The sequence below is a fragment of the Amblyraja radiata genome, chromosome 11 (genome assembly GCF_010909765.2).
Source record: "Amblyraja radiata isolate CabotCenter1 chromosome 11, sAmbRad1.1.pri, whole genome shotgun sequence".
NCBI classification, from domain to species: domain Eukaryota; kingdom Metazoa; phylum Chordata; class Chondrichthyes; order Rajiformes; family Rajidae; genus Amblyraja; species Amblyraja radiata.
In genome coordinates this window covers 641,004-668,331 of record NC_045966.1, presented here as the reverse complement: position 1 = coordinate 668,331, position 27,328 = coordinate 641,004, and the positions used below count along the sequence as shown (strand labels likewise).

Below are 27,328 nucleotides of genomic sequence, written 5' to 3'. Positions count from 1 at the left end.
ACGGTGGAGGGCTCTACCCGAGCCAGCTGCCTGCCCCTTTTCCGGGGATACGTCCGTGCCCGGGTGCGGATGGAAAGGGAATACGCCCTGTCTACGGGCACCCTGAGGGAGTTCCAGGACCGCTGGGCACCGAGGGGGGTTGAATGTATCCTTGACAAGGATTGCAATATAATTGTTTAGCAGTTGCTGAGCATATTTGTTCGTCTTGTATTATGGTGGTGATTTGTTTTATTGTAGTGTCAATACTATTTTAATATTTGAATAAATATTTTTGATTAAAAAAAAATTATTTTAAAAAAAAAAAAATAAAAAAAAAAATCCTGCACACTAACGCTATGCTGTACACTAGCAGTATCCTGCACACTAGCACTATCCTGCACACTAACGCTATCCTGCACACTAACGCTATCCTGCACACTAACGCTATGCTGTACACTAGCAGTATCCTGCACACTAGCACTATCCTGTACACTAACGATATGCTGTACACTAGCACTATCCTGCACACTAGGGACAATGTTTACCCAAGCCAAGTAACCTACAAACCCGTATGTCTTTGGAATGTGTGAAACCCACGGAGTCACAGGGAAAATGTACAAGCTCCGTACAAACAGCACCCGTAGTCAGGATTGAACCCGGGTCTCTGGCGCTGTAAACCAGCAGCTCTACCGCTGTGCCACTATGCTGCCCTAATTTGTGAGATGTTAGTAAATCAAACTGTTATTTTTGATACAAGCCAAATATTACAGCTTTTGGTAAACATCCTCAATATTTTAGCCTAAAGGGACAAACATATGATGTTGTCAAGAAAAACTAATTTTGTTGCAATGGATACAGCTTCATTTTGGATTTTTTCTGTGATACATTGTCTTGGGTTTAGTTTAGAGATACAGCGCTTTGAGTATGTGCCGACTTGCGGTCTCAATACATTAGCATTACCCTACATACTCTAGGAACAATTTACAATTTTTACCAAAGCAAATTAACCTACAAACCTGTACGTCTTTGGAGTGGTGGGAGGAAACTGGAGCAGCCTGAGAAAACCCAGGTGGTCACAGGGAGAACATACAAACTCCATACTGACAACACCAGTAGTCAGATAGAACCCGGGTGTCTGGAGCTGTGAGGCAGCAGATCTACCACTGCACCATCGTCTCATGTGTGTTGACTGTTTACTACTTAATCTGAAAACTTAGTACTCAAGTTTATGTCAGGAAAATACGCCACAGCAATTATCCATTTTTAAGTAGGATAATGTGATTTTATTTGAATATTGTGCCACTACATAATTTTGTGAGTTAAAACTTTTGATTTAATGAGTTTTGAAAATGAAAACCCTTGCTCCCTGCATCCTTTTGAATAGATTTGGGACATACCTGTATTCTGTTAATTCAGTTTCAAACTTACCTGATTAATTCACTGATTTTATTACAATTTTAGAGAACCATCGAAGAAATGGCTTGAAGATCCTAGCCAAACTCGAAAAGAAGGGGTTTCAACTGAAGATGGTGCTGTTCAAATATCAGATAAGAATGAAACGCTTATGGAAGAATCAAAAAGAAATGGTAATGAGGGAACAAATGGAGCATTTGTCCAAGAAAGCAAGGCCTTTGGATTTGGGTTTGGAAGGAATGCAGCAGATTTACCTGGCAGTAAAGCTGGCAACAAAAACTCCGTGGATTTGGGCAGTTTATCAAATAATTTGTTTTTCCAGTGCATGCCTCAGAATGTTCCACAGAGCAACTACTTCACTGCAATTTCAGAAAGCTTATCGAATCACCCTCTCAGCTTCAATTCCTTCAAAGTGGCTTCCAATGCCACTGGTCAGAAACATGTTACAACACAGGCAATTGGAACTCCTGCTGTTGGGTTAAACCCTGGAGGTAAACCTGGACAAGATTCTGAGAAAAAAAAACCACTTGGCACTTCTGAAGTCATGCCAACTCTAACTCCAGCTTTTCCAAGGAGCTCTTCAAGCCTACAGTTTCTTCAGTCAGTCCAACCACCAGATCTACTGAAGGAAGAAATGCCCACCATTCCATCAGCTAATTCATTTCTTAGGTTTGCAGATCTAAAGGGAAACGGGAATGTTTTGCCAACTAACAGGTCACATTCAAGTCTGTTCAGAAGTGATGTAACACGGTCTATGGCTTGCAATCCAGCATCAGTTATTGTAAAGCCTCCATTATTAACTAACTGGAAGAAAACTGATAAGATTACATCAGATGTAGGTGGCAACAAAACTGATCTCCCAAAGATTTTTTCATCTCCATTTTCATCTCCTACTCAAAAGACGACTAGTTTAAATACAGCGAGACCCGATTCACCAGAAACCCAATTTGGTGCGACCAATATTGAGATGCCAACCTTATCTACCAGTCCGACTGGGGATCGGGTTTCAGGCTTTTCAATCCCTATTTCTGGTTCGGCCACTCAGGACAATCCACAGCTGCGAGTTTTCTCAGACACAACCCATTCTGGAAAGCCACAGCAGGCTGCGTTTACCTTTAGTTCATCTGATAATGGTGTTGATGGCCCATCCTGTCAGCAATCTCAGTTTGATCAGAGGAGATTTGCTTTGGATGAACGGAGCTTGGGTATCAAGCAGGAGTCAGACTCTGCTTCTGACAGCGACTTATCAGACCTCAGTGATTCAGAGGTGCACATGCGATTGCAATCAAAGACTGGTTTAAAAGGATATTTATCTTATGTGCATGAAAGGAGGGAGCCAAATGGTGAAGGGAATAAAGAACAGATAGGGAAGGGACGGGGCCGTGGGAGAGGGCGACCGCGAGGAAGACCTCCAAAAAGTGAGTTTGTGGTGCCATAAACAAAATGTAAAACCTTGAAATAATACTAAATGACAAGGGATCATTTGCAGTAATATATCTAGATAGATGGTTAGAGAGGGTGGTTTAAAGTTTGCCTTTTTGATACTTTCTAGGTATAAAGCCTCTGTACTGGAGGTCATGCTCACACAATTCTAAGACCAACATCTGCACAATAGTCAATAGGTGCAGGTGTAGGCCATTTGGCCCTTCGAGCGAGCACCGCCATTCACTGTAATCATAGAAAATAGGTGCAGGAGTAGGCCATTCGGCCCTTCGAGCCAGCACCGCCATTCACTGTAATCATAGACAATAGGTGCAGGAGTAGGCCATTCGGCCCTTCGAGCGAGCACCGCCATTCACTGTAATCATAGACAATAGGTGCAGGAGTAGGCTATTCGGCCCTTCGAGCCAGCACCGCCTTTCACTGTGATCATGGTTGATCATCCACATTCAGTACCCCGGTCCTGCCTTCTCACTATATCCCCTGACTCCGCTATCTTTAAGAGCTCTATCAAACTCTCTTGAAAGCATCCAGAGAATTGGCCTCCACTGCCTTCTGAGGCAGAGAATTCCACAGATTCACAACTCTCTGGGTAAAAAAAGTTTTTCCTCATCTCCGTTCTAAATGGCCTACCCCTCATTCTTAAACTGTGGCCCCTGGTTCTGGACTCTCCCAACATCGGGAACATTTTTCCTGCCTCTAGCATGTCCAGTCCCTTAATAATCATATGTTTCAATAAGATCCACTCTCATCCTTCTAAATTCCAGAGTATGCAAGCCCAGCCGCTCCATTCTATCAACATATGACAGTCCCGCCATCCCGGGAATTAACCTAGTGAACCTACGCTGCACTCCCTCAATAGCAAGAATGTCCTTCCTCAAATTGGGAGACCAAAACTGCACACTGTACCTGCATGCTTACTTTCAGTAACTGGTGTACAAGGACCCCTAGATCTCGTTGTACTTCCCCTTTTCCCAACTTGACACCCTTCAGATAATAATCTGCCTTCCTGTTTTCATAAGGTTCATTTATTGTCACATTGTTACTTTTAATCCCTTCATCTAAATGATTGAATTAAGGGATTAAAAGTAATATTAACAAATTTGTTGTTGTAGTTTTGATTTATCATTTATAAATACAACCACCTAAAAAAAGGGTGTGCTTTTTTGTACTTTAATGAAGAGTTTTAAAGTTAACCTACAAGTGTGAATGAATCAGATTAGTTTGAATTGGTGTTGCTTGCTGTCGATCTCTGAAATAAACAAGGACACCCAGATCTCTTGTTAAAGAAAGAACTGCAGATGGTGGTAAAATCGAAGGTAGACACAAAATGCTAGAGTAACTCAGCGGGTGAGGCAGCATCTAGAGAGAAGGAATTGTCGACGTTTCGAGACATCAACGGGCATGGTGCCTTACAATGCTATGTACGATAGTGATCGCAACTTCTACTGAAGTGTGGATGGAGCTCATCCGCCTTTGACAGGTCTTGTTTTTAGTCTGTCTGGGGTCCGCAGCCCCCTCCTTGCATGGTACCCGTGGCAGTGGGAACTCCCCCCCCCCCGACCTGACCAACGAGACCCTTCTTCACCTTCTGAATGGTGGCCGATTAGGAAAAGGGGAGATGTAACGAGACCTGGGTGTCATGGTACACTAGTCATTGAAAGTAGGCATGCAGGTGCAGCAGGCAGTGAAGAAAGCGAATGGTATGTTAGCATTCAAAGCAAAAGGATTTGAGTATAGGAGCAGGGAGGTTCTACTGCAGTTGTACAGGGTCTTGGTGAGACCACACCTGGAGTATTGTGTACAGTTTTGGTCTCCTAATCTGAGGAAAGACATTCTTGCCATAGAGGGAGTACAGATAAGGTTCACCAGACTGATTTCTGGGATGTCAGGACTTTCATATGAAGAAAGACTGGATAGGCTCAGCTTGTACTCGCTAGAATTTAGAAGATTGAGGGGGGATCTTATAGAAACTTACAAAATTCTTAAGGGGTTGGACAGGCTAGATGCAGAAAGATTGTTCCCGATGTTGGGGAAGTCCAGAACAAGGTCACAGTTTAAGGATAAGGGGGAAATCTTTTAGGACCGAGATGAGGAAAACATTTTTCACACATAGAGTGGTGAATCTCTGGAATTCTCTGCCACAGAAGGTAGTTGAGGCCAGTTCATTGGATATATTTAAGAGGGAGTTAGATGTGGCCCTTGTGGCTAAAGGGATCAGGGGGTATGGAGAGAAGGCAGGTACAGGATACTGAGGTGGATGATCAGCCATGATCATATTGAATGGCGGTGCAGGCTCGAAGGGCCGAATGGACTAATCCTGCACCTATTTTCTATGTTTCTATGTTCAGATCTCACCCAGATCATGTTGTACTTAACACCATTCAGATAATAATCTGCCTTTCTGTTCTGTGGATAACCTCACATTTATCCACATTAAACTACATCTGCCATGCATCTGCCCACTCGCCCAACCTGTCCAAGTCACCCTGCATCCTCATACCATCCTCCTCACAGTTCACACTGCCACCCAACTTTGTGTCATCTGCAAATTTGCTAATGTTACTTTTAATCCCTTCATCTAAATCATTAATGTATATTGTAAATTGCTGCGGTCCCAGCACCGAGGCTTGCGGTACCTCACTAGTCACTGCCTGCCATTCTGAAAGGGACCTGTTTATCCCTACTCTTTGTTTCTTGTCTGCCAAACAGTTTTCTATCCATGTCAGTACCCTACCCCCAATACCATGTGCTCTAATTTTGCCCACTAATCTCCTGTGTGGGGAAAGTCCATGTACACTACATCCACTGGCTCTCCCTTGTCCATTTTCTCAGTTACATCCTCAAAAATTTCAAAAAGATTAGTCAAGCTTGATTTCCCCTTCATAAATCCATGCTGACTCGGACCGATCCTGTTACTGCTATCTAGGTTTTAGAAGTATTTGTAATTACTTTGTAATTGTTTATCAATTTGCTTGTGACTTTGGAAAAGGATATGGGGAGAAAGGAGGAACATGGTACTGATCCTGGATGATCAGCCATGATTATATTGAATGGCGGTGCTGGCTCGAAGGTCCGAATGGCCTACTCCTACACCTATTTTCTATGTTTCTACACCTCAGAATTTGTGTGGCAGATGTTGGTGGATTCTGTGGTATGTCTGTCTGTTTTTGTGGTTTGTTGCAAATGCTAATTCAAAGGGGATTAATGCTTTTGACTTTCTGGGATAAGTATGTAAACAGTGTTTTCTTATTACCAACACCTTTCAGCTTCTATTTAATCAAATAATTGACTACATTAGCTGTGCTGATTGGAAGTAAATTATGTGTTTGTTTGTGTAATTGTATGTATTTCCCCAACGCTAGGATTTGATTATATTTGAATAGAGAGGATAATAATTGGTGTATGACTATTTATGGTCAGTTAGGTATTTAAAAACCACATCATTACAAAGGCACAATTGGATAGAAATAAACAAATATAGAAAATGTAATCACCCATGAGCTCAGATAATGCACTAGTGCCATTTCATTGATGATATAGATGTGGTATTAAGGATTAGGTTTTATTGATGTTATCTGAATTGATTTGTTCAGCTGTCCTGCACTTGGAAGATTTATTTAATGAAAAAGTTTGTGTCTCAAAGGGGAGATTGTCAGTGATTTATATGTAAAGGTCTATAGAGGAATGTGTGGGATGAATGGAAAAAGTGAGTTTTTAACATATACTTCCTCCTTTAAAATAGTTTCTCCAAACATCAGAAGGGTAAGCATTTGTATCGGGATTTACTGACTGTTAAAAGCCAGTTAATTTTCACAAAGCCATTTTTATGCCTAGTTTTTTTGCCAACTAGAGGTGCACAAATCTTCCATGCACAGCACCAATCTATGATAAAAATGACTCGGAATCAATAATCAAGAGACTGATGATTAATGCACTATGGAAAATGTTGTCGTCTTTGGAAATGTTGACATGAATGTCTTGTAATAGCAGTATCAGTGTTTTAAGACATGTCATGTCGTATGTGTCTTATGCTTAAGGAACAGGTCACTTTGGATTATAAAAGTTTCAATTATAAATTCCTCATTAAAGCATTTTTCCTTGCCTCATGCTGGGTCTGTCGTAGACTGTATTGTTGATTACCACAACAAATGATTACATTCCTGTATCAACTGCCCACCACCATGCAAGGCTGTAGAAGGTCTTCCATATAGTTGTGAATTCTAATTCAATTTTTATCTTTCCCTCCCCATCAGTTTCTGTGGATCAGTCTGTTTTAAAGGATCTATGCAAGGTGAGAAAGCTGAAGCAGTCTGGAGAATCTTTCCTGCAAGATGGTTCCTGTATCAATGTTGCTCCACATCTTCACAAGTGCAGAGAATGTCGATTGGTGCGTTACCGAAAATTTAAAGATCACGATGAATCAACGGTGTCCTGTCGATTCTTCCACTTTAGAAAGTAAGTGCACTGGGGAATTGGAAGGTACTATTCCTTGGTGCATTCTGTTTTGAAATTATTTTTGCTGTTTTAAAATGTTCGCTTTTAGATTAATTTTGTTAATCGGTCTATATTATTTTTCCATCCCTTATACGTCTTTTTTTTAATATTTATCTGTTTAAGTTGACATGAGCCTTGGCCAATATAATAAACAGCATTTTGATTATTACAAAAGTTCTATTTACGAAGTGATCACAACTCTCTACATTAGGAGCTCGTGGTACACTGGGAGCAATTGTCCATATCTGACAAGACCAGTTGATCCAACATATTGTAGTGAGGAGGAGGGATAAGAATGACAAAGAGAACCTTGCATCTCTCTTTGTCAAAGAGAAAAAGGAAGCACATGCAAGGTTTAAGAGGAAGGAATCAGACAGAACCTTTGAGGAGTATAAAGGAGGAAAGAACTCAAGCAGCTGATTAGAGGGGCCAAAGGGGCAACTAAATGGCAAGTTTGATTAAAGCAAATTTGAAATTGTTTTATACCTATATTAAGATCAAGAGGATAACCAGGGAGAAGGTAGGACCACTCAAGGATAAAGAAGGGAATCCTACAGATGAAGTCCTGATAAACCCAGTGGGCCCCATACGAGTGGATTCAAAGAACTGTTGTGTTATAAAGTCATAGTGATACAGTGTGGAAACAGGCCTCACAGCCCAACCTACCCACACTGGCCATCATGTCCAAGCTACAATAATCCCACCTGCCAGCATTTGTTCCATATCCCTCCAAACATGTCCTATACATGTACCTATCTAACTGCTTCTTAAATGTTGGGATAGACAATAGGTGCAGGAGTAGGTCATTTGGCCCTTCAAGCCAGCTGTTTCACTGTGATCATGGCTGATCATCCACAATCAGTACCCTGTTCCTGCCTTCTCCCCATATCCCTTGACTCCGTTATCTTTAAGAGCTCTATCTAACTCTCTTGAAAGCATCCAGACAATTGGTCTCCACTGCCAGAGAATTACATAGATTCACAACTCTCTGGGTGAAAAGGTTTTTCGTCATCTCCGTTCTAAATGGCCTATCCCTTATTCTTAAACTGGCCCCTGGTTCTAGACTCCCCAACATCGAGAACATGTTTCCTGCCCCTAACGTGTCCAATCCCCTAATAATCTTATATGTTTCAATAAGATCTTCAAATTTGGAGACCAAAACTGCACACAATACTCCAGATGTGGTCTCACTAGGGCCCTGTACAACTGTAGAAGGACCTCTTTCCTCCTATACTCAACTCCTCTTGCTATGGCCAACATGCCATTAGCTTTCTTCACTGCCTGCTGTACCTGCATGCTTACTTTCAGTGACTGATGAACAAGGACACCCTGATCTCATTGTATTTCCCCTTTACCTAATTTGACACCATTCAGATAATAATCTGCCTTCCTGTTCTTGCCACCAAAAGGATAACCTCACATTTATCCACATTAAACTGCATCTGTCATACATCTGCCCACTCACCCAACCTGTCCAAGTCACCCTGCTTCCTCATAGCATCCTCTGCACAGTTCACAATCATGAATGCATAGTGTAAATAGCTGCGGTCCTCCCACATACAATACCATAGATTAGGGATACCATGTTGAGTATCCCTAATCTGCCCTGGTCCGTCTAAATGCCTGTATATCCTATCCCTCAGAATACCCTCTAGTAACTTTCCAACTATAGTTGTTAAGCTCGCTGGCCTATAGTTCCCAGCATATACCCTACAGCCCTTCTTGAATAAAAGGACAACATTTGCCACACTCCTGTCTTCTGGCACCTCGCCTGTGTAAATTTCAACCAGGGCTTCTGCAATTTCCTCTCTGGTTTCCCACAATGTACTCGGATATGTCTGATCAGGCCCTGGAGATTTGTCTACCTTCATACACGATAGTACCTTCAGCACCTCTTCAACCGTAACACTGACTGCACTCAAGACACTTCCATTGACTGCCCTAAGTTCCTCCATCCTCCTGTCTTTCTCCTCAGTAAATACAGAGGAGAAATACTCATTGAGGACCTTGCCCATCTCCTATGGCTCCACTGCTGTTGACTGCTTTGATTCCTGAGGGGTCCCACTCTCTCTCTAGTTACCCTTTTCCTCCTTATCTATATGACTAAATCTCTGTTCTTGACCGCTTTTGGCCTTCTGCGCTGCGATTTCCGAGAGAACGCCGCCACATACGGCCGTCATTTTTGGCCACCTCGCTCAGAGACCCCCTCCGCCGCATGTGTGCAGAGGATTTTTCCCGTAGATGAAAAATGACAGAGATATTAATGTTTTTACACAATTCCCCATTCTCTCTGCTGCCCCTGCTGGAGGGAGGGGGAGGGACTATAAAACCAGGAAGTGGTGTGCCTCAATCAGTCTCTGCAAGTGGTGTGCCTCAATCACTCTGCAACATGGAGGGCACTCTGAGCTCTGAATGACACTGAACAAATTTCTTCACACCTGTGAGTAAGCACCCTTAATGTGGTTTGAAAATAAAATATGGTTAGTTTGAAATAAAAAAGCACTGCCTGCAAATAGTTGTTTGGGGGGTTTGGGTTCCTCTCTCTCCCCACCTCTCTCTCTCTCTCTCCCTATCCCTCTCTCTTTATCTCTCTCTCTCTCCCCCCTGTCTCCCCCCCTGTCTCTTTCCCTTTCTCTCCCCCTCTCCTCTCCCCCCCTCTCCTCTCCCCCCCTCTCCTCTCCCCCCTCTCCTCTCCCCCCCTCTCCTCTCCCCCCCTCTCCTCTCCCCCCCTCTCCTCTCTCCCCCCTCTCCTCTCCCCCCTCTCCTCTCCTCTCCTCTCCCCCCCCGCTCCTCTCCCTCCCCTCTCCTCTCCCCCCCCTCTCCTCTCCCCCCCCCTCTCCTCTCCCCCCCCTCTCCTCTCTCCCCCCCCTCTCCTCTCCCCCCTCTCCTCTTTCCCTTCTCCCCCCCTCTTCCTCTTTCCCTTCCCCCCCTCGTCCTCTTCCCCCCCCTCTCCTCGTCCCCCCCCCTCTCCTCTCCCCCCCTCTCCTCTCCCCCCCCCTCTCCTCTTCCCCCCCCTCCCTCCCCCCCCCTCCTCTCCCCCCCCTCTCCTCCCCCCCCTTCTCCTCCCCCCCCTCCTCCCCCCCCCCCCTCTCTCCCCCCCCTCTCCCTCCCCCCCCTCTCCCCCCCCCCTCCCTCCCCCCCTCCCTCTCCCCCCCTCTCCTCTCCCCCCCTCTCCTCCTCTCCCCCTCTCCTCTCCCCCCCCTCCTCTCCCCCCTCTCCTCTCACCCCTCTCCTCTCCCCGCCCCTCTCCTCTCCCCCCTCTCCTCTCCCCTCTCCCCCCTCTCCTCTCCCCCCTCTCCTCTCCCCCCCTCTCCTCTCCCCCCCCTCTCCTCTCTCTCCTCCCCCCTCTCCTCTCTCCCCCCCTCTCCTCTTCCCCCCCCTCTTCTCTCTCTCTCTCGCCCCCCCTCTCTCTCTCTCCCCCCCCTCTCTCCTCCCCCCTTCCCCCTCTCGTCTCTCTCTCACCTCCTCTCCCTCCCCTAAACCCCTCCACACCCCCCTACCCTCTTCCCTCCTCCCTCCCTCCCTCTCTCCTCCCCCTCTCCTCTCCCCCTGTCTCTCTCTCCCCCTCCATCCCACCCATCCTCCCCTAACCCCTCCCCTCCCACACCCCCTACCCCTCTTCCCTCCACCCTCCCTCCTCCCTGCTCCCCACCCTCTCAGCACCACCCCCATCTCTCCCCCCTCACTTCACCCTCTCTCTCTTCCTCCCCCATCTTTCCCCCCTCACCCACCCTTATCCTCTCCCTCCTCCTCCTCTCCACCTCCCTCTCCCTCTTGCCCCTCTCTCTGTGTTTCTGTCTCTCTCTGTCTCTGCCCCTTCTCTATCTGCCCTCACTCTCTACCCCCGCCCCCCCCCCCCCCCCCCCCTCTCTAGATGTGACTGCAAGTTGGGGGCTATGCGTCAGTAGATAGGGTGGTTATGGGGTAAAAGGTGCAAATTAATAATATTCATATAATATCAAGGGGGGTAATTAGCGTGAGTGCGGGGGGGGGGGGGATAGTTCGTGTGTGTGACGCTGCATGCCGCCTCCCCCCCCCACAACCGCACGTTGGGGGAACAGACCCAACGGGTCTGCACTTGGTCTAGTATAGTTATAAAATCTTTTGGTGTTGTCCTTAATGCTATCTGCCAGAGCTATCTCTTGGCCTCTTTTTGCCCTTCTGATTTCCTTTTTTACTTTACTCCTTAGTTGTGGTGTTTGAAGTTTCAAGACAACATGTGGATATAAAACTTAAAACTTGTCCTCGCTTCTCCAGAATTGTTTTTCAGAACTTCTGTATTTTAGGAAGAACTTTCTCTTCATACTAAAGTTTGGCTAATCTATCTGCATTGTTTTTTATTTCAGTGTTCTGTAATTCAGAAAAGCAAAAGGAAATGACTATTCTCAATTCAGTACATGATCCAATCACTGGCTTGCCTAGACCATCGCTACAAGTCACTTGTAACATGTTGTGCACTTCAACACAGGGCAGAATTTTGTATTGGTTCAGTAGCCAAGAATAAACACTATATAAATATTTAACCAAGGTTTTCAATACTGTTTAAAAAATCTCTCAACAATCATATATGAAATATTCTGTATCAACTATCCAGTTTTTCGTTCTTTTTCCAGACTTGCCTTTACAAGGACAGGTGTCCTGCGTGTGGGAGGGTTTCTAAATCCCAGACAATGTGATGGTGAAGCTCTGAGTCTCTGGATTCCATCACGTATACCTGCTGAAGGCCTTGACCTGGAAACATCCAAGTACATCTTGGCAAACGTCGGTGACCAATTCTGTCAGCTGGTGATGTCTGAGAAAGAAGCTCTGCTTCTGGTGGAACCACACCGTACGTTGATGTATTGTAGACAATGCTGTTTGTAGATTATATAGGAAGAAACTGCAGATGCTAATTTAAATCGATGATAGTAACTCAGCGGGACAAGCAGCATCTCTGAAGAGAAGGAATGGGTGATGTTTCAGGTCGTGACCCTTCTTCAGACTGATGATAACTGAATTTCATCCCTCACTAACAGAGCTACCCCACCTCCTCTACCCACCTGCCTGTCCTTTCTGTAGGACGTATAACCCTGAATATTCAGTTCCCAGTCCCGATCCTCCTGCAGCCATGTATTTGTAATCCCCACAATGTCATATCTACCAATCTCTAACTGAGCCTCAAGCTCATCCACTTTACTTCTTATACTTCGACCATTCATATATAATACTTTTAATCCATTACTCACCTCACCTTTCATATCGATTCCTATTTCACTTGGCCATACTCTCCTATCTGTTACCTTCTGCTGTTCTTTGAAAGTTGCCCAATCCTCTGGCTTCCTGCTACTCTTTGCTATGTTATACACTTTTTTAACGTCATCGGGTGGCAGCCTCGCCAGCAGTTTATCGGTCATTTTGACTTTTTTTGTTTTTTTAGTATGTCTAAATGTATGTGTATGTTTTTATGTGGGGGTGGTGGGGGGAGGGAGGGAGGAGGAAACCGTTTCCAGTCACTTACCTTGGCGGAGATGCGACTTTTCTCCTAGTCGCCTTTTCACCCTCCCTCGCCGCCTAACAACTTGGATTGGTGCGGCCTTTCCCGGAGACCGACCGGCCCAGAGCTTCAACAGTAGGCGCGGCGTGGACTTCCATTGCGGAGCCAGAAGAAAGGCTCCAATCTCCGGCCTGCTGACTTTAACCGTGAAGTCGCGGGCTGTGGAGCTTCTAGCAGCAGGCGTGGAGCGGACTTATCATGCCGGAGCCAGGGATCTCTTGCTGGGGATCGGCGGATAAGAGCTCCGACCGCTGGCCTGCCTGCGGGCTATAACATCGAGAAGCTGCGGTCTCTGGTAAGAAAGTGGCCGATTCGAGCACAAGCCACAGAGTGTGTTCCATCCGTTCCGATGTCGGAGCTTCGATCATCCCGACGAGAGGGCCTGTACATCGGGCCGTCCGTATCTGAATCGGATCTGAATCTGAATCCCTTCATGAGCTTTCTGCCCCGTTAATTCAGGTGTCTTTCTTAACTTTTCCTATACAATACAATACAATACAATACAATACAACACAATTTATTTGTTGTCATTTGAACCCAGAGGTTCAAACAAAATTTGGTTTCTGCAGTCATACAAACTCTCTTTCCCTTTAACTCCATCCTTGTATTTCCAATTTGTCTACTCCCCCCCCCCCCCCATTTAGTTTAAACACACCCGTGTAGCAGTGGCAAACCTGCCTGCCACAATGCTGGTCCCCGCCTGTTAAGGTGCAACCTATCCCTTTTGTAGAATTCACCCGTACCCCAAAACAGATCCTAGTGATCTGAGAATCTAAATCCCTGCCCCATGCACCAGCTCCTCAGCCACACATTCAGATCCCCTATCTCCCTGTTCCTGCCCTCACCAGCACGAGGAACTGGAAGCAAACCGGAGATAACACCCTGGAGGTCCTGCTTTTCAGCCTTCCGAGCTCTCTGAAGTCACGCTGCAGAATCTCTTTCCTCTTCTTCCCGACGTTATTTGTGCTGACATGCACTTCCACTTCCGGCTGCTTACCTTCACCCTTGATTCGTGACGTCCTGGTACCAGGACACCATCCTTGTGGGAAAAAGGAGAGCAGTTAGCAACCGGGAGATCCAGTAGGACGTGGCGGACCGACTAAGTGTTCGGCGAAGCGGTCGTTGAGTCTTGCGGGAGGACGCGTTGGGAACATCAGGCGCAATGGATAAGATAAGAGGAAGCACACGTGAATCTAGCCGGCACAAGCAATAACACGGATCATTTGTGATCAGTTGCTTTTTTAATTCCAGTATTTTTATGAGAACCATGTTATTTTACAGTAAACTAGTAATTTGGAATTGTTTAAGAAAATTGTCTCTTCTGAATGCTTGCTGTCGTCTGTCATAATTCCCTAGCTCTACTTTCCTCTGATGTCCATTGTGGATTGACTGTTGTTTTTTGTTTTTTTTACTTTAAGAGCAATTGGCATGGAAACGAGCAGTACGTGGTATTCGAGAGATGTGTGATGCTTGTGAGACGACTCTCTTTAACATCCACTGGGTCTGTCGCAAATGTGGCTTTGGTGTATGCCTTGATTGCTACAGGATGAGGAAGAGTCGACCACCACAAGGTATGGCACAGCTGCGAAATGTAGAGAACTGTTCTGGGGTACTCTGGTAGAGCCATTCCATTATTGCACTCACATTTGGACCTAATTAGTTAAATCGGACTGAAGAGATTTATTCAAGAGAGGATTGGTAGGTGAGAATTATGTGAATTAGGTCTAGATTCTTTATAATTAAGGCCATGGTAATTATGTACGAGGAACAAAAATATTGGATTTGGAATATCCTGGAGGCAGCACACTGCTGGAGGTATACATGTATGTTATGTTGCTTCATTATGGATTTCTGAGATTATCATTTTGCGTTGGGAACATTTTCGAAAAATTGAATTCCAGAAAATGTCTCGTGAAAAACAAGGAAGCAAAGGATAGGCAACACGAGCGTGGCAAGAAGGGGTCAGGTATCCAGCAGATTTGTTTATGAATGAGAAGAACATGGAGGCGCAAGCAAGTAACCATAGTATCACAGTTGCCTGTTACACTAAGAAAACCACAAATTAATTAATGGAGAGTTGTTGCAGATTCCAATTCTGGTGAAAGACCTGTTTGTTTTCCAGTGGTAATGAGAGCACTGGATGATGTTTCGCCTTCTGGGTGCCAGTGTAAGCACAAAACCAAATGGTGGAAAAACTTTGATAAAAAAAACTCTGCTGAGTTAAACTATGAGCTATGATCTTAGTCAATGTCTAGTTCACATGCTTGAAATTTATTGTACCACTGTGTATTCTTGCATTATAGTCATTCAGTTTCCCAAATGTAAATGGAATGAATACTGTCAAAGTTCAATAGTATTCTTCAATCTTGATCACTTTGCTGATTGAATGATACAGTATGTTGCAGTTTGAAATGATCATCCTTTGGTAAATTGTATCCATTCTTTTCCTCAGAGGATGATGACAGTCTTGAAGATGAAGTTTTCTCTTGGCTGAAATGCGCAAAGGGGCAGACACATGACCCAGTGAATCTGATGCCAACGCAGATTATTCCCAGCACCGGTTAGTACGTGATTTACAAGTGCAGGAAATAGCCTTTCACAAAGTTCTCCTGGGCTTTGCCTTCAGAAACCAGGAGATTACTTTCCATAGGATCTTGTATTTCCTTCCTGCTATGTTTTTCAACTTATTAGTCACTTTCTGCAATACACAAGATGCAAGGCTCAATCCTTACTTTTATTGATCTATCTGAAAGAACTCTCTCTGTTTCTCTGGCACCTGTTGAGGCAGCTTGCTTGATGTCCGAAAGTGGGATCCACGACTATTTGTGATTTGAACATTCATCATGATGACACAGTGCAACATTTTGATCACCCATTTGGTTTTGTTTTAAACTTATAAATTAGTTACCAGGATAGCTCCTTTACCCAGAATAACTACATTTCATTTTAAATCTTTTTCTGCTGGCTCTTGTACTTAGATATCCTCCAACGTTTTGAAGTCCTATGAACAAATTGCTTTTAGTTCATTTTTATTTAGATAATTGTAGATGTTGCACAAGTCTTTAACATTATTTTTAATTTCTAGTGACTTGCATTTAAAAAAACAAAACAAAATCTAGTTTTTAAGCTTACTCGCCAACATGCTGGGGGACCATTTTTCCCCTGAATCTTTTACAGCGACAATGACCAGTAGGGGCTGGATATCCTTGGCTATACCTTTAGCTTATCAAAAGATCAGAGTAGCAAAGTGCCTCCTGATAATTGCTGTCCACACTGAGCACGTAGAATATCTGTAATGAAAGCTGCAGAATGTAATGTCAATTTAAATGTAAAAGTCTGTGCAGATTGCAGCTGACAACAAATCTAAGGTTTCTTTGCAATGTAAATTTTATTGAGGTCAGTTGTGCCCCAGAGGAGATAGGGGTGGGGGAGAGAAGATGTATGAAAGAGCCCATTCTTAGCTGACCGAGTATGCCTGCAGCAACCAGCACATCATCCCACTAGTTTCCCAAACACCATACATCGAGTGTTCGTAACCTGGGAAATCTATTCTTTTGATTTATTTTAAAAAGCAGCTGCTGCTTTTTTGCCTTTTGCTTTAAAAAAATAAGCAAAGTGTTTTTGAAAATATTTATTTTTTAAATCCGTAGCTCTGTATGACATTGGAGACATGGTCCATGCCACCAGGGGAAAATGGGGTATCAAAGCAAATTGCCCATGTATTACCAAGCAGCTCAAGCCTTTACCCAAGCCAGCACCACCAAATGGAGTATCACAGGTATGTTGTATTGATCATTGTTCTCAGAACTAGCTGTTCAGGGGTAGTAGCCACTTTAAAATCCACAAATTTCTATTCTGTTGTCCCAAATTAAATATCAGTTAGTATTAATATTCTAAACACAAAGTGTCATACTTGGAATATGGAGAAACAATAGGTTTTCACTCGGGGCATGAGAAATAAATTCTGTCAGAGTTGAGAATAATGATTGTTTGTCACTAGAGAAAGGACTGATGGAAGGATGCCAGATGTCTTCTGAGGTGTGTGATGGGCAGAGTGGTGGCAGAAGGCCAGCGTCACTCATTCCTAGAAAAACATTTTTTATAATGTATAAATCTCAGCCTGATCTACACGTGTGCTATATACACAAATTCAAAATCAACAATAGTTCTAATAAAATATTAGAGATATCAAAGCAAATTTGGCTTAGTTCTAGAATAATTCCTCTGCTATTGGCATTAGTTGTTCAACTTATTACCACTAAGATTCTTGGAGGGAATTGCAAAATCTTCTTCCAATAGAAGAAAATTCAAATGGATACGATAGAGTTGGGATTACAGAGGCATGGTTCCAGAATGACCATGGCTTGGAGCTCAACATGCAGGAGTATTCAATATTCAGGAAGGATAGATAGTAAGGAAGAGGAGACGGGGTGGCCCTGCTGGTTAAAGAGGAGATGGTTAATGAGAGACAGGTACACAAAAATGCTGGAGAAACTCAGCGGGTGCAGCAGCATCTATGGAGCGAAGGAAATAGGCGACGTTTCGGGCCGAAACCCTTCTTCAGACTGATGGGCGGTGGGGGAGAAGGAAGGAAAAAGGGAGGAGGAGGAGCCCGAGGGCGGGGGGGGATGGGAGGAGACAGCTCGAGGGTTAAGGAAGGGGAGGAGACAGCAAGGGCTAGTAAAAACTGGGAGAATTCAACGTTCATGCCATCAGGACGCAAGCAACCCAGGTGGAATATGAGGTGCTGTTCCTCCAATTTCCGGTGTTGCTCACTCTGGCAATGGAGGAGACCCAGGACAGAGAGGTCGGATTGGGAATGGGAATGGGAGGGGGAGTTGAAGTGCTGAGCCACCAGGAGTTCAGGTAGGTTATTGCGGACTGAGCGGAGGTGTTCGGCGAAACGATCGCCCAACCTCCGCTTAGTCTCCCCGATGTAAATCAGCTGACATCTAGAGCAGCGGATGCAGTAGATGAGGTTGGAGGAGATACAGGTGAACCTTTGTCGCACCTGGAACGACTGCTTGGGTCCTTGAATGGAGTCGAGGGGGAAGGTGAAGGGACAGGTGTTGCATTTCTTGCGGTTGCAACGGAAAGTGCCCGGGGAGGGGGTGGTACGGGAGGGAAGGGAAGAATTGACAAGGGAGTTGCGGAGGGAGCGGTCTTTGCGGAAGGCAGACATAGGGGGAGATGGGAAGATGTGGCGAGTTGTGGGGTCACGTTGGAAATGGCGGAGGATTATTTGTTGTATTTGCCGGCTGGTGGGGTGAAAGGTGAGGACCAGAGGGACTCTGCCCTGGTTGCGAGTGTGGGGATGGGGAGAGTGAGCAGTGTTGCGGGGTATGGGTGAGACCCTGGTGCGAGCCTCATCTATGGTGGCGGAGGGGAATCCCCGTTCCCTGAAGAACGAGGACATTTCCGATGCCCTGGTGTGGAACGTCTCATCCTGGGAGCAGATGCAGCGTAAGCGGAGGAATTGGGAGTAGGGGATGGAGTCTTTACAGGGGGCAGGGTGGGCAGACGTGTAGTCCAGATAGCCATGTGAGTCAGTTGGTTTGTAGTGTATGTCGGTCAGAAGTCTGTCCCCTGCGATGGAGATGGTGAGGTCAAGGAATGGTAGGGAAGTGTCGGAAATGGTCCAGGTGTATTGGAGTGCCGGATGGAAGTTGGTGGTGAAGTGGATGAAGTCAGTCAGTTGTGTGTGGGTGCAGGAGGTGGCCCCAAAGCAGTCGTCAATGTAACGGAGGTAGAGGTCGGGGATGGGGCCCTGGTACGTATTGAACAAGGATTGTTCAACGTGCCCGACAAAGAGGCAGGTGTAGCTGGGGCCCATGCGTGTGCCCATAGCTACGCCTTGTGTTTGGAGGAAATGGGAGGAGTCAAACGTAAAGTTGTTGAGGGTGAGGACCAACTCCGCTAGGCGGAGGAGGGTGTCAGTGGCTGGGTATAGGTTGCTCCTCTGGTCGAGGAAGAACCGGAGGGCTTTGAGGCCATCCTGGTGGGGGATGGAGGTGTAGAGTGACTGGACATCCATGTTGGAGAGACATTAGCTTGGATGGTGCAGAATCTGCATGGGTGGAACTGCAAAATAGCCAAGCGCAGAAAACGCTTGTTGGAGTTGTGTACAGACCACCAAACAGCAGTAGTCATGTTGGGGATAACATCAAACAGGAAATTAGGGATGTGTGTAGCAAAGGTACAGCTGTTATCATGGATGACTTTAATCTCCAAATAGGTTGGGCTAACCAAATTGGTAACAACACTGAGGAGGAGGTTTTCCTGGAGTATATACGTGATGGTTTTCTAAGCCAATATGTGGAGGAACCGACTAGAGGGTAGACCATCCTAGACTGGGTATTGTGTAATGAGGAAGGATGAGTTGGCGATCTTGTTGTGCAAAGCCCTTTGAGCAACAGTGATCATAATATGGTAGAATTCTGCATTAGGATGGAGAGTGACAGTTATTTCAGAGGCAAGGGTCCTGAACTTAAAAAAAATGTGAATTTGATAGCATGAGATGGGAATTGGCTAGTATAGACTGGCATATGATACTTAAAGGGTTGACGGTGGATATGCAAGGCAAAGATTTAAAGTTCATATGGATGAATTACCACAATTATTCATCCCTGTCTGGCGTAAAAATTAAACGGGAAGGCGGCTCAACCTTGGCTAACGAGGGAAATTCGGGTAGTGTTAAGTCCAAGGAAGAGGCATATAAATTGGCCAGAGGAAGCAGCAAACCGGAGAACTGGGAGGAATTTAGAATTCACCAGAGGAGGACAAAGGGGTTAATTAAGAAGGGGGAACATAGAGTATGAAAGAAAGCTTGCGGGGAATATAATAATTAACTAATAGCTTCTATAGTTATGTGAAGAGAAAAATATTAGTGAAGACAAATGTAGGTCCCTTACAGTCAGAAACAGATGAATTTATAATGGGGAAACGAGGAAATGGCAGACCAGTTTAAACAAGTACTTTGGGTCTGTCTTCACTAAGGAAGAAACAAATAATCTCCCAGAAATACAAGGGGACTGAGGGCGGAACTGAAGGAAATCCAGTTTAGTCTGTAAATGGTGTTGGGTAAAGTATTGGGACTGAAGGCAGATAAATCCCCAGAAATTGTGGATGCATTGGTGATCATTTTCCAAGGTTTTATGGACTGGATCAGTTCCTGTGGACTGGAGGGTAGCTAATGTAACCCCACTTTTTAAGAAAGGAATAAGAGAAAAAACGGGGAATTATAGACCAGTTCACCTTGTATTGTATTGTATTGTATTCAAATTTATTGTCATTGTCTCAGTTAGAGACAACGAAATGAATTTCCCTTACAGGCAGTATCATAAAAATAAAAATAAATAAATAATAATAAATAATAAAACATATTAAAAATAAAATAGAATTTAAAAAAAAGCACAAACACTGAAAGTCCACGACACAACATAACACAGTGGCACCAAGGTGAGGAAGGCACCATAGTCCAGCCAGCCTCCACTCCGTTCTTCCCAGATTTTCATTCGTGGTCGAGGCCTTCCTAGCACCCGCAGTCGCCGCCCTGGGTGGCCCGATGTTCAGGCCCTCACGCCGGGCTGGTGGAACGCCGACGCCGAACCCCGACGGTGAACATCCTCCTCCTCAGCGGCCCGGACCTCCCGATCAGCCGCCTCCCGCAGCTCCCGAGTCCGCAGCTCCCGTGTCCGCAGCTCCCGAGTCCGCAGGCCGAGCCGGGCAGAGTCGCAGGACCCCGCGCTGTCCATCAGCTCCGCCCGCGTTGGGAGCTCCGCAAACCGCAGCTCCATGATGTCGGTGCAGCAGGTCCAGCACTCCGGGCTCCAGACGGCGACCCCCGGTAAGGCATCGCCAGCCTCGCGATGTATCAGCGCTGTCCCGCCGCTGCTGGAGCTCTGGTCGCAGGGAAGTCCACGCCAATCCAGTAGGTAGTCCGCTGGTGGTGGGGGGGGGGGGGGGGGGGAGGGGGGGCGAGGACGCGACTCGAATAAAAGTCGCGTCTTCACCAGGAAGCGGCTGAAGGACGGTATCCCCCGCACCGTGCCCTCTTCCCCCACATCAAAACACACAAAAAAACACAAAAAAACACACTTTTACATAACCTGACATTGGTAGTGGGGGAAATGCTTGAGTCGATTATTAATGATGTAATAGCAGCGCATTTGCAGGGCGGCAACATGATATTCATGGATTTATGAAAGGGAAATCATGCCTGACTAATCTGGAATTTTTTGAGGATGTAACAAGTAGAATGGATAAGGGAGAACCAATGGATGTTGTGTATCTGGACATTCAAAAAGCCTTTGACAAGGTCTCACACACGAGATTAGTGTGCAAAATTAGACCACATGGTATTGGGGGTAGAGTATTGACATGGATAGAGAACTGGTTGGCTGACAGGAAGCAAAGAGTAGGAATTAACATGTCCTTTTTAGAAAGGCAGGCAGTGGCTAATGGGGTGCCGCAAGGGGCCCCAGTTAATTACAATATATATTAACGATTTAGACAAAGGAATTAAATGTAACATCTCCACGTTTGCGGATGACACAAAGCTGGATGGCAGTGTGTGGTATGAGGAGGATGCTATGTGGCTGCAGGGGGACTTGGATAGGTTGGGTTAGTGGGCAGATGCATGGCAGATGCAGTATAATGTGGATAAATGCAAGGTTATCATTGATGGCAAGAACAAGAAGGCAGATTAGTATCTGAAAGGTAGACACAAAACATGATCCCACAGATGAGCACCAGGCCATAATCTCAAACACCATTACTGACTTCTTCACTTCTGGCTGTCTGCCTTCCACAGCGTCCAACTTTATCACTCCCCAGCCCCGCACGGCCCGATTTTACCTTCTCCCATACCCATTGTTTCTGTCTGCTCCTGTCCCACGGAAATTATTTCCATGTACCTCAACTCCATCCTATATCCCCCCCCCCCCCGGCCCAATTTCTCCCAACCTTTGTCCAAGATACTTCACTTGCCCTTCGTATCTTTAATGACTTCCGCTTTCCGAGCCCCCACTCCTTCATCTTTACTACGGGCGTTCAGTCACTCTGCACCTCCATCCCCCACCAAGAAGGCCTTAAAGCCCTCCGGTTTTTTCCTCGACCACAGAACCATCCAATTTCCCTCTACTCACACTCTACTCCTCACCCTCAACAACTTCTTCGACTTCTCCCATTTCCTCCAAGTCCAAGGCGCAGCTATGGGCACGCGCATGGGCTCCATCTATGCCTGACTCTTTGTAGGGTACGTTGAACTATCCCTGTTCCAGGCGTACACTTGCCCTATCCCCAAACTCTATCTCCGTTACATTGATGACTGCATCTGGGCTACCTCCTGCACCAATGCCGCATCTGCGCCCAAAATGAAGTTGCATACCAGGACATCCGAGATGTCCTCATTCTTTAGGGAACGAGGGTTTCCCTCTCCCGCCACAGATAAGGCCTTTACTCATGTCACCTCGGCACCGCGTAGCTCCGCCCTTGCTCCCCCTCCCCCTAGTCGCAACAGAGACAGAGTCCCCTTAGTCCTTACCTTCCATCCCCATCAGCCATCGCATACAACACATAATCCTCCGAAATTTCTGCCACCTCCAACGGAATCCCACCACTAGCCACATTTTCCCATCTCCAGCCCTTTCTGTCTTCCGCAGAAACCGTTCCCTCCGCAACTCCCTGGTGAACTCATCCCTTCCCGCGCCCTCCCCAGGTACCTTCCCCTGCAACTGCAGAAGCTGCAACACCTGTCGTTATACCTCCTCCCTCGACTCTGTCCAGGGACCCCGACAGTCCTTCCAGGTTAGGTTCACTTGCACCTCCTCCAACCTCACCTACTCTATCTGTTGTTCAAGATGTGGACTCTTATGCATTGGCGAGACTAAACGTAGACTGGGCAATCGTTTCGCAGAACACCTTCGCTCAGCCCACCTGAACCAACCTGATCTCCATGTTGCCAGACACTTTAATTCCCCTTCCCATTCCTACACAGACCTTTCTGTCCTAGATCTCCTCCATTGTCAGAGTGAGGCTCAATGCAGATTGGAGGAACAGCATCTCCTATTTCGCTTGGGCAGCTTACAGCCCAGTAGTATGAATATTTTGCTCACTTCAGGTAGACCCGGCATTCCCTCTCTCTCTATCCTTCACCCACCCAAGTCACCCAACAAACAGCTTACAATGGCCTGTTTCCTTTATCATCATTACTTTTTTGCATATCTTTCATTCATTGTTCTTTATCTCTCCTCATCTTCATCTATGTCTCATTTCCCCAGTCTGAAGAAGGGTCTCGACCAGAAAAATTACCCATTCCTTCTCTCCAGAGATGCTGCCTGTTCCGATGAGTTACTTCAGGTTTTTGTGTCTATCTTCAGTTTAAACCAGCATCTGCAGTTCCTTCTTACACATTATCTGAATGGTGTCAGATTAGGAAAAGGGTAGGTGCAACAAGACCTGGGTGTCCTTGTACATCAGTCACTGAAAGTAAGCATGTAGGCACAGCAGGCAGAGGAGAAAGCAAATGGCATGTTGGCCTTCATAGCGAGAGGATATGAGTATAGGAGCAAGATCCAACTGCAGTTGTACAGGGTCCTGCTGTGACCACACCTGGAGTATTGTGTGCAGTTTTGGTCTCCTAATTTGAGACAGGACATTCTTGCTATTGAGGGAGTGCAGTATAGGTTCACCAGGTTAATTCCCGGGAGGGCGGGACTGAAGTATGATGAAAGAATGGATCGACTGGGCTTATATTCACTGGAATTTAGAAGGATGAGAGGCGATTTTATAGAAACATATCAAATTCTTAAGGGATTGGACAGGCTAGATACAGGAAAAATATTCCAGATGCTGGGAGAGTCCAGAACCAGGGGTCACAGTATAAGAATAAGGGGTAGGCCATTTAGGATTGAGGTGAGGAAAATCTTTTTTACCCAGAGAGTTGTGAATCTGTAGAATTCTCTGCCACAGATGGCAGTGGATGCCAATTCACTGGATGTTTTCAAGAGAGAGTTAGATATAGCTCTAGGGGTTAATGGAATCAAGGGATATGGGGAGAAAGTATGAATGGGGTACTGATTTAGGATGATCAGTCATGATCATATTGAAGGACTCGAAGGGCCAAATGGCCTACTCCTGCACCTATTGTCTATTATCTATAATGTATATGTTGAATTCGGGTGTGGGGAAAGAGGGCTGAATGTGAGGTATTAAGCATCAGAAAAGAGACAAGACAGCATCATTGTGGTTCAATTGCAAAGATGGTCGGAAATACTTAATATTTTAAGATTATTTAATGTAGTTTGCCTAAAGCAATGGCAGTCACCCCATTCTACAAGGTAATAAACTGATGCTTTAAAATAATGGAGGAATATAATAGATACATCTTCTTGAATTTTAAAGACATATCTCAGACCAAATATCTGATTCAAGTTCTACATTGCATCTCCAGAGAAGTGGGTGTTTTAAAAGCAGTAAAATAGATCTTAACTAAAACTTTAATGAGCTGAAGCAAGCTGAATTTAGTCCATACTCCAGTTATCCACAGATGCTTGTCTGGGTCAGTTGACCAGTGCTGATTTAGCTGGATCACAGGGTGCAGGAAACATCTGAGCCCCATTCCTGGAATGTCCTGCCTGAGTCAAGGCGTATTGCTTGGGAATGCAGATGCTTATTATTCACCATCTACTGGAGCTGTAGAAGATTGTTGCCTAGTGTGAAAAAATACATTTGAAAAGGGTAACAAAGTTGATTTATTATTTTCTAGACCATTGAAAAAAATGGGGCAAAATATAAATAGTTTGAAATTCTGAATGGAAGCAACAAGGTTGCTTAAAGAAGATAGTTCCCGGTCACAAAAATCACAAAATCAAATGTACAATGCAGGAAAAAAATCTTCAGACCTCTGATTCTAATTCAGCAATTAAGTGAATTCCATGACCTCAAAGTCCATTCCAATGCATGGATTGGACAGGTGATTGAGAGATGAGAAATTAGGAATAGCAGTATTTGATCATATGGAAGTTAAAGCCCAACTTGGACTTATGGCCAATGGTTTGTTTCCTGTGTTGTAATTCAGTCTTACTTTTGTACAGCAGTGTGAATGATTTAATATTATTTTAAATTCTGAATTCCCTTAGCTTTCAACCAATCTTCCCAATCCTGCTCCAGCAATTATTTTGAACGAAGTGTCTGTAAGTGGCGGAAGCTCTGTGATGTTACCTCAATCTGATGGGAGTTTAGCAGAGGTGAAAGCAGAGTCAGCAGACATTAGAAACTGTGAAGCTGGAGAAGCCAGTAATGTGAACCTGGCTGATGATCATTGCAATAACATGAGCTTTGCAAGTGACAATGAAGCTTTTTCCACCACTTCAACATTGAAGGATACAACACTGAGTTCAGCAGACACTACATCTGCACTGCACTGGTTGGCTGACCTGGCCACACAGAAGGCTAAGGAGGAGAAAAAAGGTACGGTTCCTTTTATATTTTAACTGTTGAGTTCATATCCCGAGAAGTCTCCAGTCTTGGGCTGTTTGTGGAATAGCGAGTTCGGTATTCCGACTGTGCATGCCCAGGTCATAGGTCACTGGAGATAAACATTGGAGGGTGTGTATCTGCTGTGTGTTATCTGTGGTTATCAGACCTTTGTTTCAGTGAGTGCTTTATGCTTCGTGGGATCATGCGCGGGTTTCCGTTGCTGCCGCTGGGCCATGTGTTCCCCCCCCCCCCCCCCGTGTATCCCATCCCCGGCCGCAGGTGTCAGGCTAGCTCGCAGCCGGCACCAGCTCCACTATGGATCCCTCGGCGGGTCATGGGTCAGTGAGTCAGTCGGAGCTGGGATGGTTCCACTGGAGCTGCTTGTAGTCTTCCGGCATCAAAGGCCCTGCTGGTGGAGGGTGTTATGATTCAGACGGAGAGGTTTGGTGGCGGCGGGGGACCAGCGCCGGCCACCGCCATGAACGCACACAGGGGCGCCGCGGCGGGCCAGCAACATCTCTGGAGAGGGGTGTCAACCCGAAACATCACCCATTCCTTTTCTCGGGGGGATGCTAACCGTCCAGCCGAGCCACCGCGGCACGCCGGCGCCCGGATAGTTGGGCAGCCACGCCCCCCCGCCCCACCCAGTGGCTGCCGACGGCCATCGGCGGGGGGTATGCGCGGGGTGCTGTGGAGGCTCGGCTGGACGGGCAGCATCCCCAGAGAAAAGGAATGGGTTCCTCGGGAGTAGGATCGGGGCCGAATTGGAGCAGGGCCGTCTGAGGGCCGCTGCTCCGGGGTCGCCCCGGATGTCTCTGACCCGGGGTCCAGCGGCAGCTCGGCACTGGGGACAAGGGCTCGACCTGGGCTGTGAATGAGACGCAGGTCTGTGCATGCACTCCTGCCCCCCACTGGCATCTGCCCCCCCCCCCCCCTCGCTGTTACTCCCACTACCTCACACCCCCGTTCCTCAGATTAAATATAATTTTACAAGTATGTATAAAGATAAGAATTTACATACAGTTTAGATCCAGTGACCTATGACAAATCCCTTGATTCCTTGCGTTTTTCAGTATACCGAACTCGCTTATTGAATGTGTTGCAGTACTGATCATTTCTTTGCTGGTATCAAGAAAGCTGTAAGATATTACTACATAGAATATTTTTTTAATTTTGTGGTTACTGCCTGATATTTCCAGTCATAACAGGTAATCACTTAAATGTTCTTGCAGGGAGGGTTGCCTTAAAGGAGTATTTTATCTAACTTTGGCCCAAATAATTCAGAGCATGGTCACCTTATTTATGTACATCATTTATCAACTTCTTTATATCCTTCTCGCTATTACTTTTTCAACATGCTTGAACACATTGCTGGTGGTCCATTTATCTGTCTATTTTTAAGACACAAGATGACCTTCTTTATCCCATTACTTTGTGCCAGCTCCCAGCAGAGCAATTCCATCACTTCCCATTTCCCTGCAGTCCCTCACCTGATTCTCTCCCATGCTCATCAGCTCACCTTTGCTTTCACCACTCGCCCTGAAGTGGATTTACAGTAACCAACTAATACTCCTGATTCCTTTACATTTAATTATCTCAACTTCAAAATGAATAATTGTTTGGAATTAGCGGTAAGGTGGAGTTGAACATTGGGATTGTTCCAGGTTGGTATTGCCCTTTTTTGTGAAAAGTGCTTTTGAATTTTAGTCCCATGCTTTTTCCCTACGTGTGTTGGATCCCTCACCAGTGAAAATGGTTTCCCCATCTGCTCCACCTGATCAGATTCCTTTGCCACTTTCAGCGCTTAACCTTCTAATAAGAATACAACTCAAGTTCACGGGGTCAGTTTCATCTGTTTTTTGTTGAGTTGGCTTACTCTTGAGAAGGTTACATTTAGTATTATTTGGTTTACAAATTTAATATAGTTATGTGGGTCACCTTTAAAGCAACTATATGTCCCTGATCCAGAATTGATGTTCTGTTGAG

The 27,328-nt window shown here is 45.7% G+C and overlaps 1 protein-coding gene across 2 annotated transcripts in view; it reads left to right on the top strand.

Annotated features, from left to right (window-relative positions):
- Positions 1 to 27,328, top strand: part of kdm3b (lysine demethylase 3B) — a 118,167-nt gene that overhangs the window by 55,265 nt on the left and 35,574 nt on the right. For both annotated transcript variants that reach the window (XM_033029169.1, XM_033029168.1), the window contains exons 10-16: positions 1,441 to 2,810; positions 7,089 to 7,290; positions 11,943 to 12,157; positions 14,281 to 14,433; positions 15,315 to 15,422; positions 16,513 to 16,640; positions 25,003 to 25,333. In XM_033029169.1, coding sequence (XP_032885060.1) covers positions 1,441 to 2,810; positions 7,089 to 7,290; positions 11,943 to 12,157; positions 14,281 to 14,433; positions 15,315 to 15,422; positions 16,513 to 16,640; positions 25,003 to 25,333 — 2,507 coding nt within the window. The remainder of the gene's footprint in view (positions 1 to 1,440; positions 2,811 to 7,088; positions 7,291 to 11,942; positions 12,158 to 14,280; positions 14,434 to 15,314; positions 15,423 to 16,512; positions 16,641 to 25,002; positions 25,334 to 27,328) is intronic.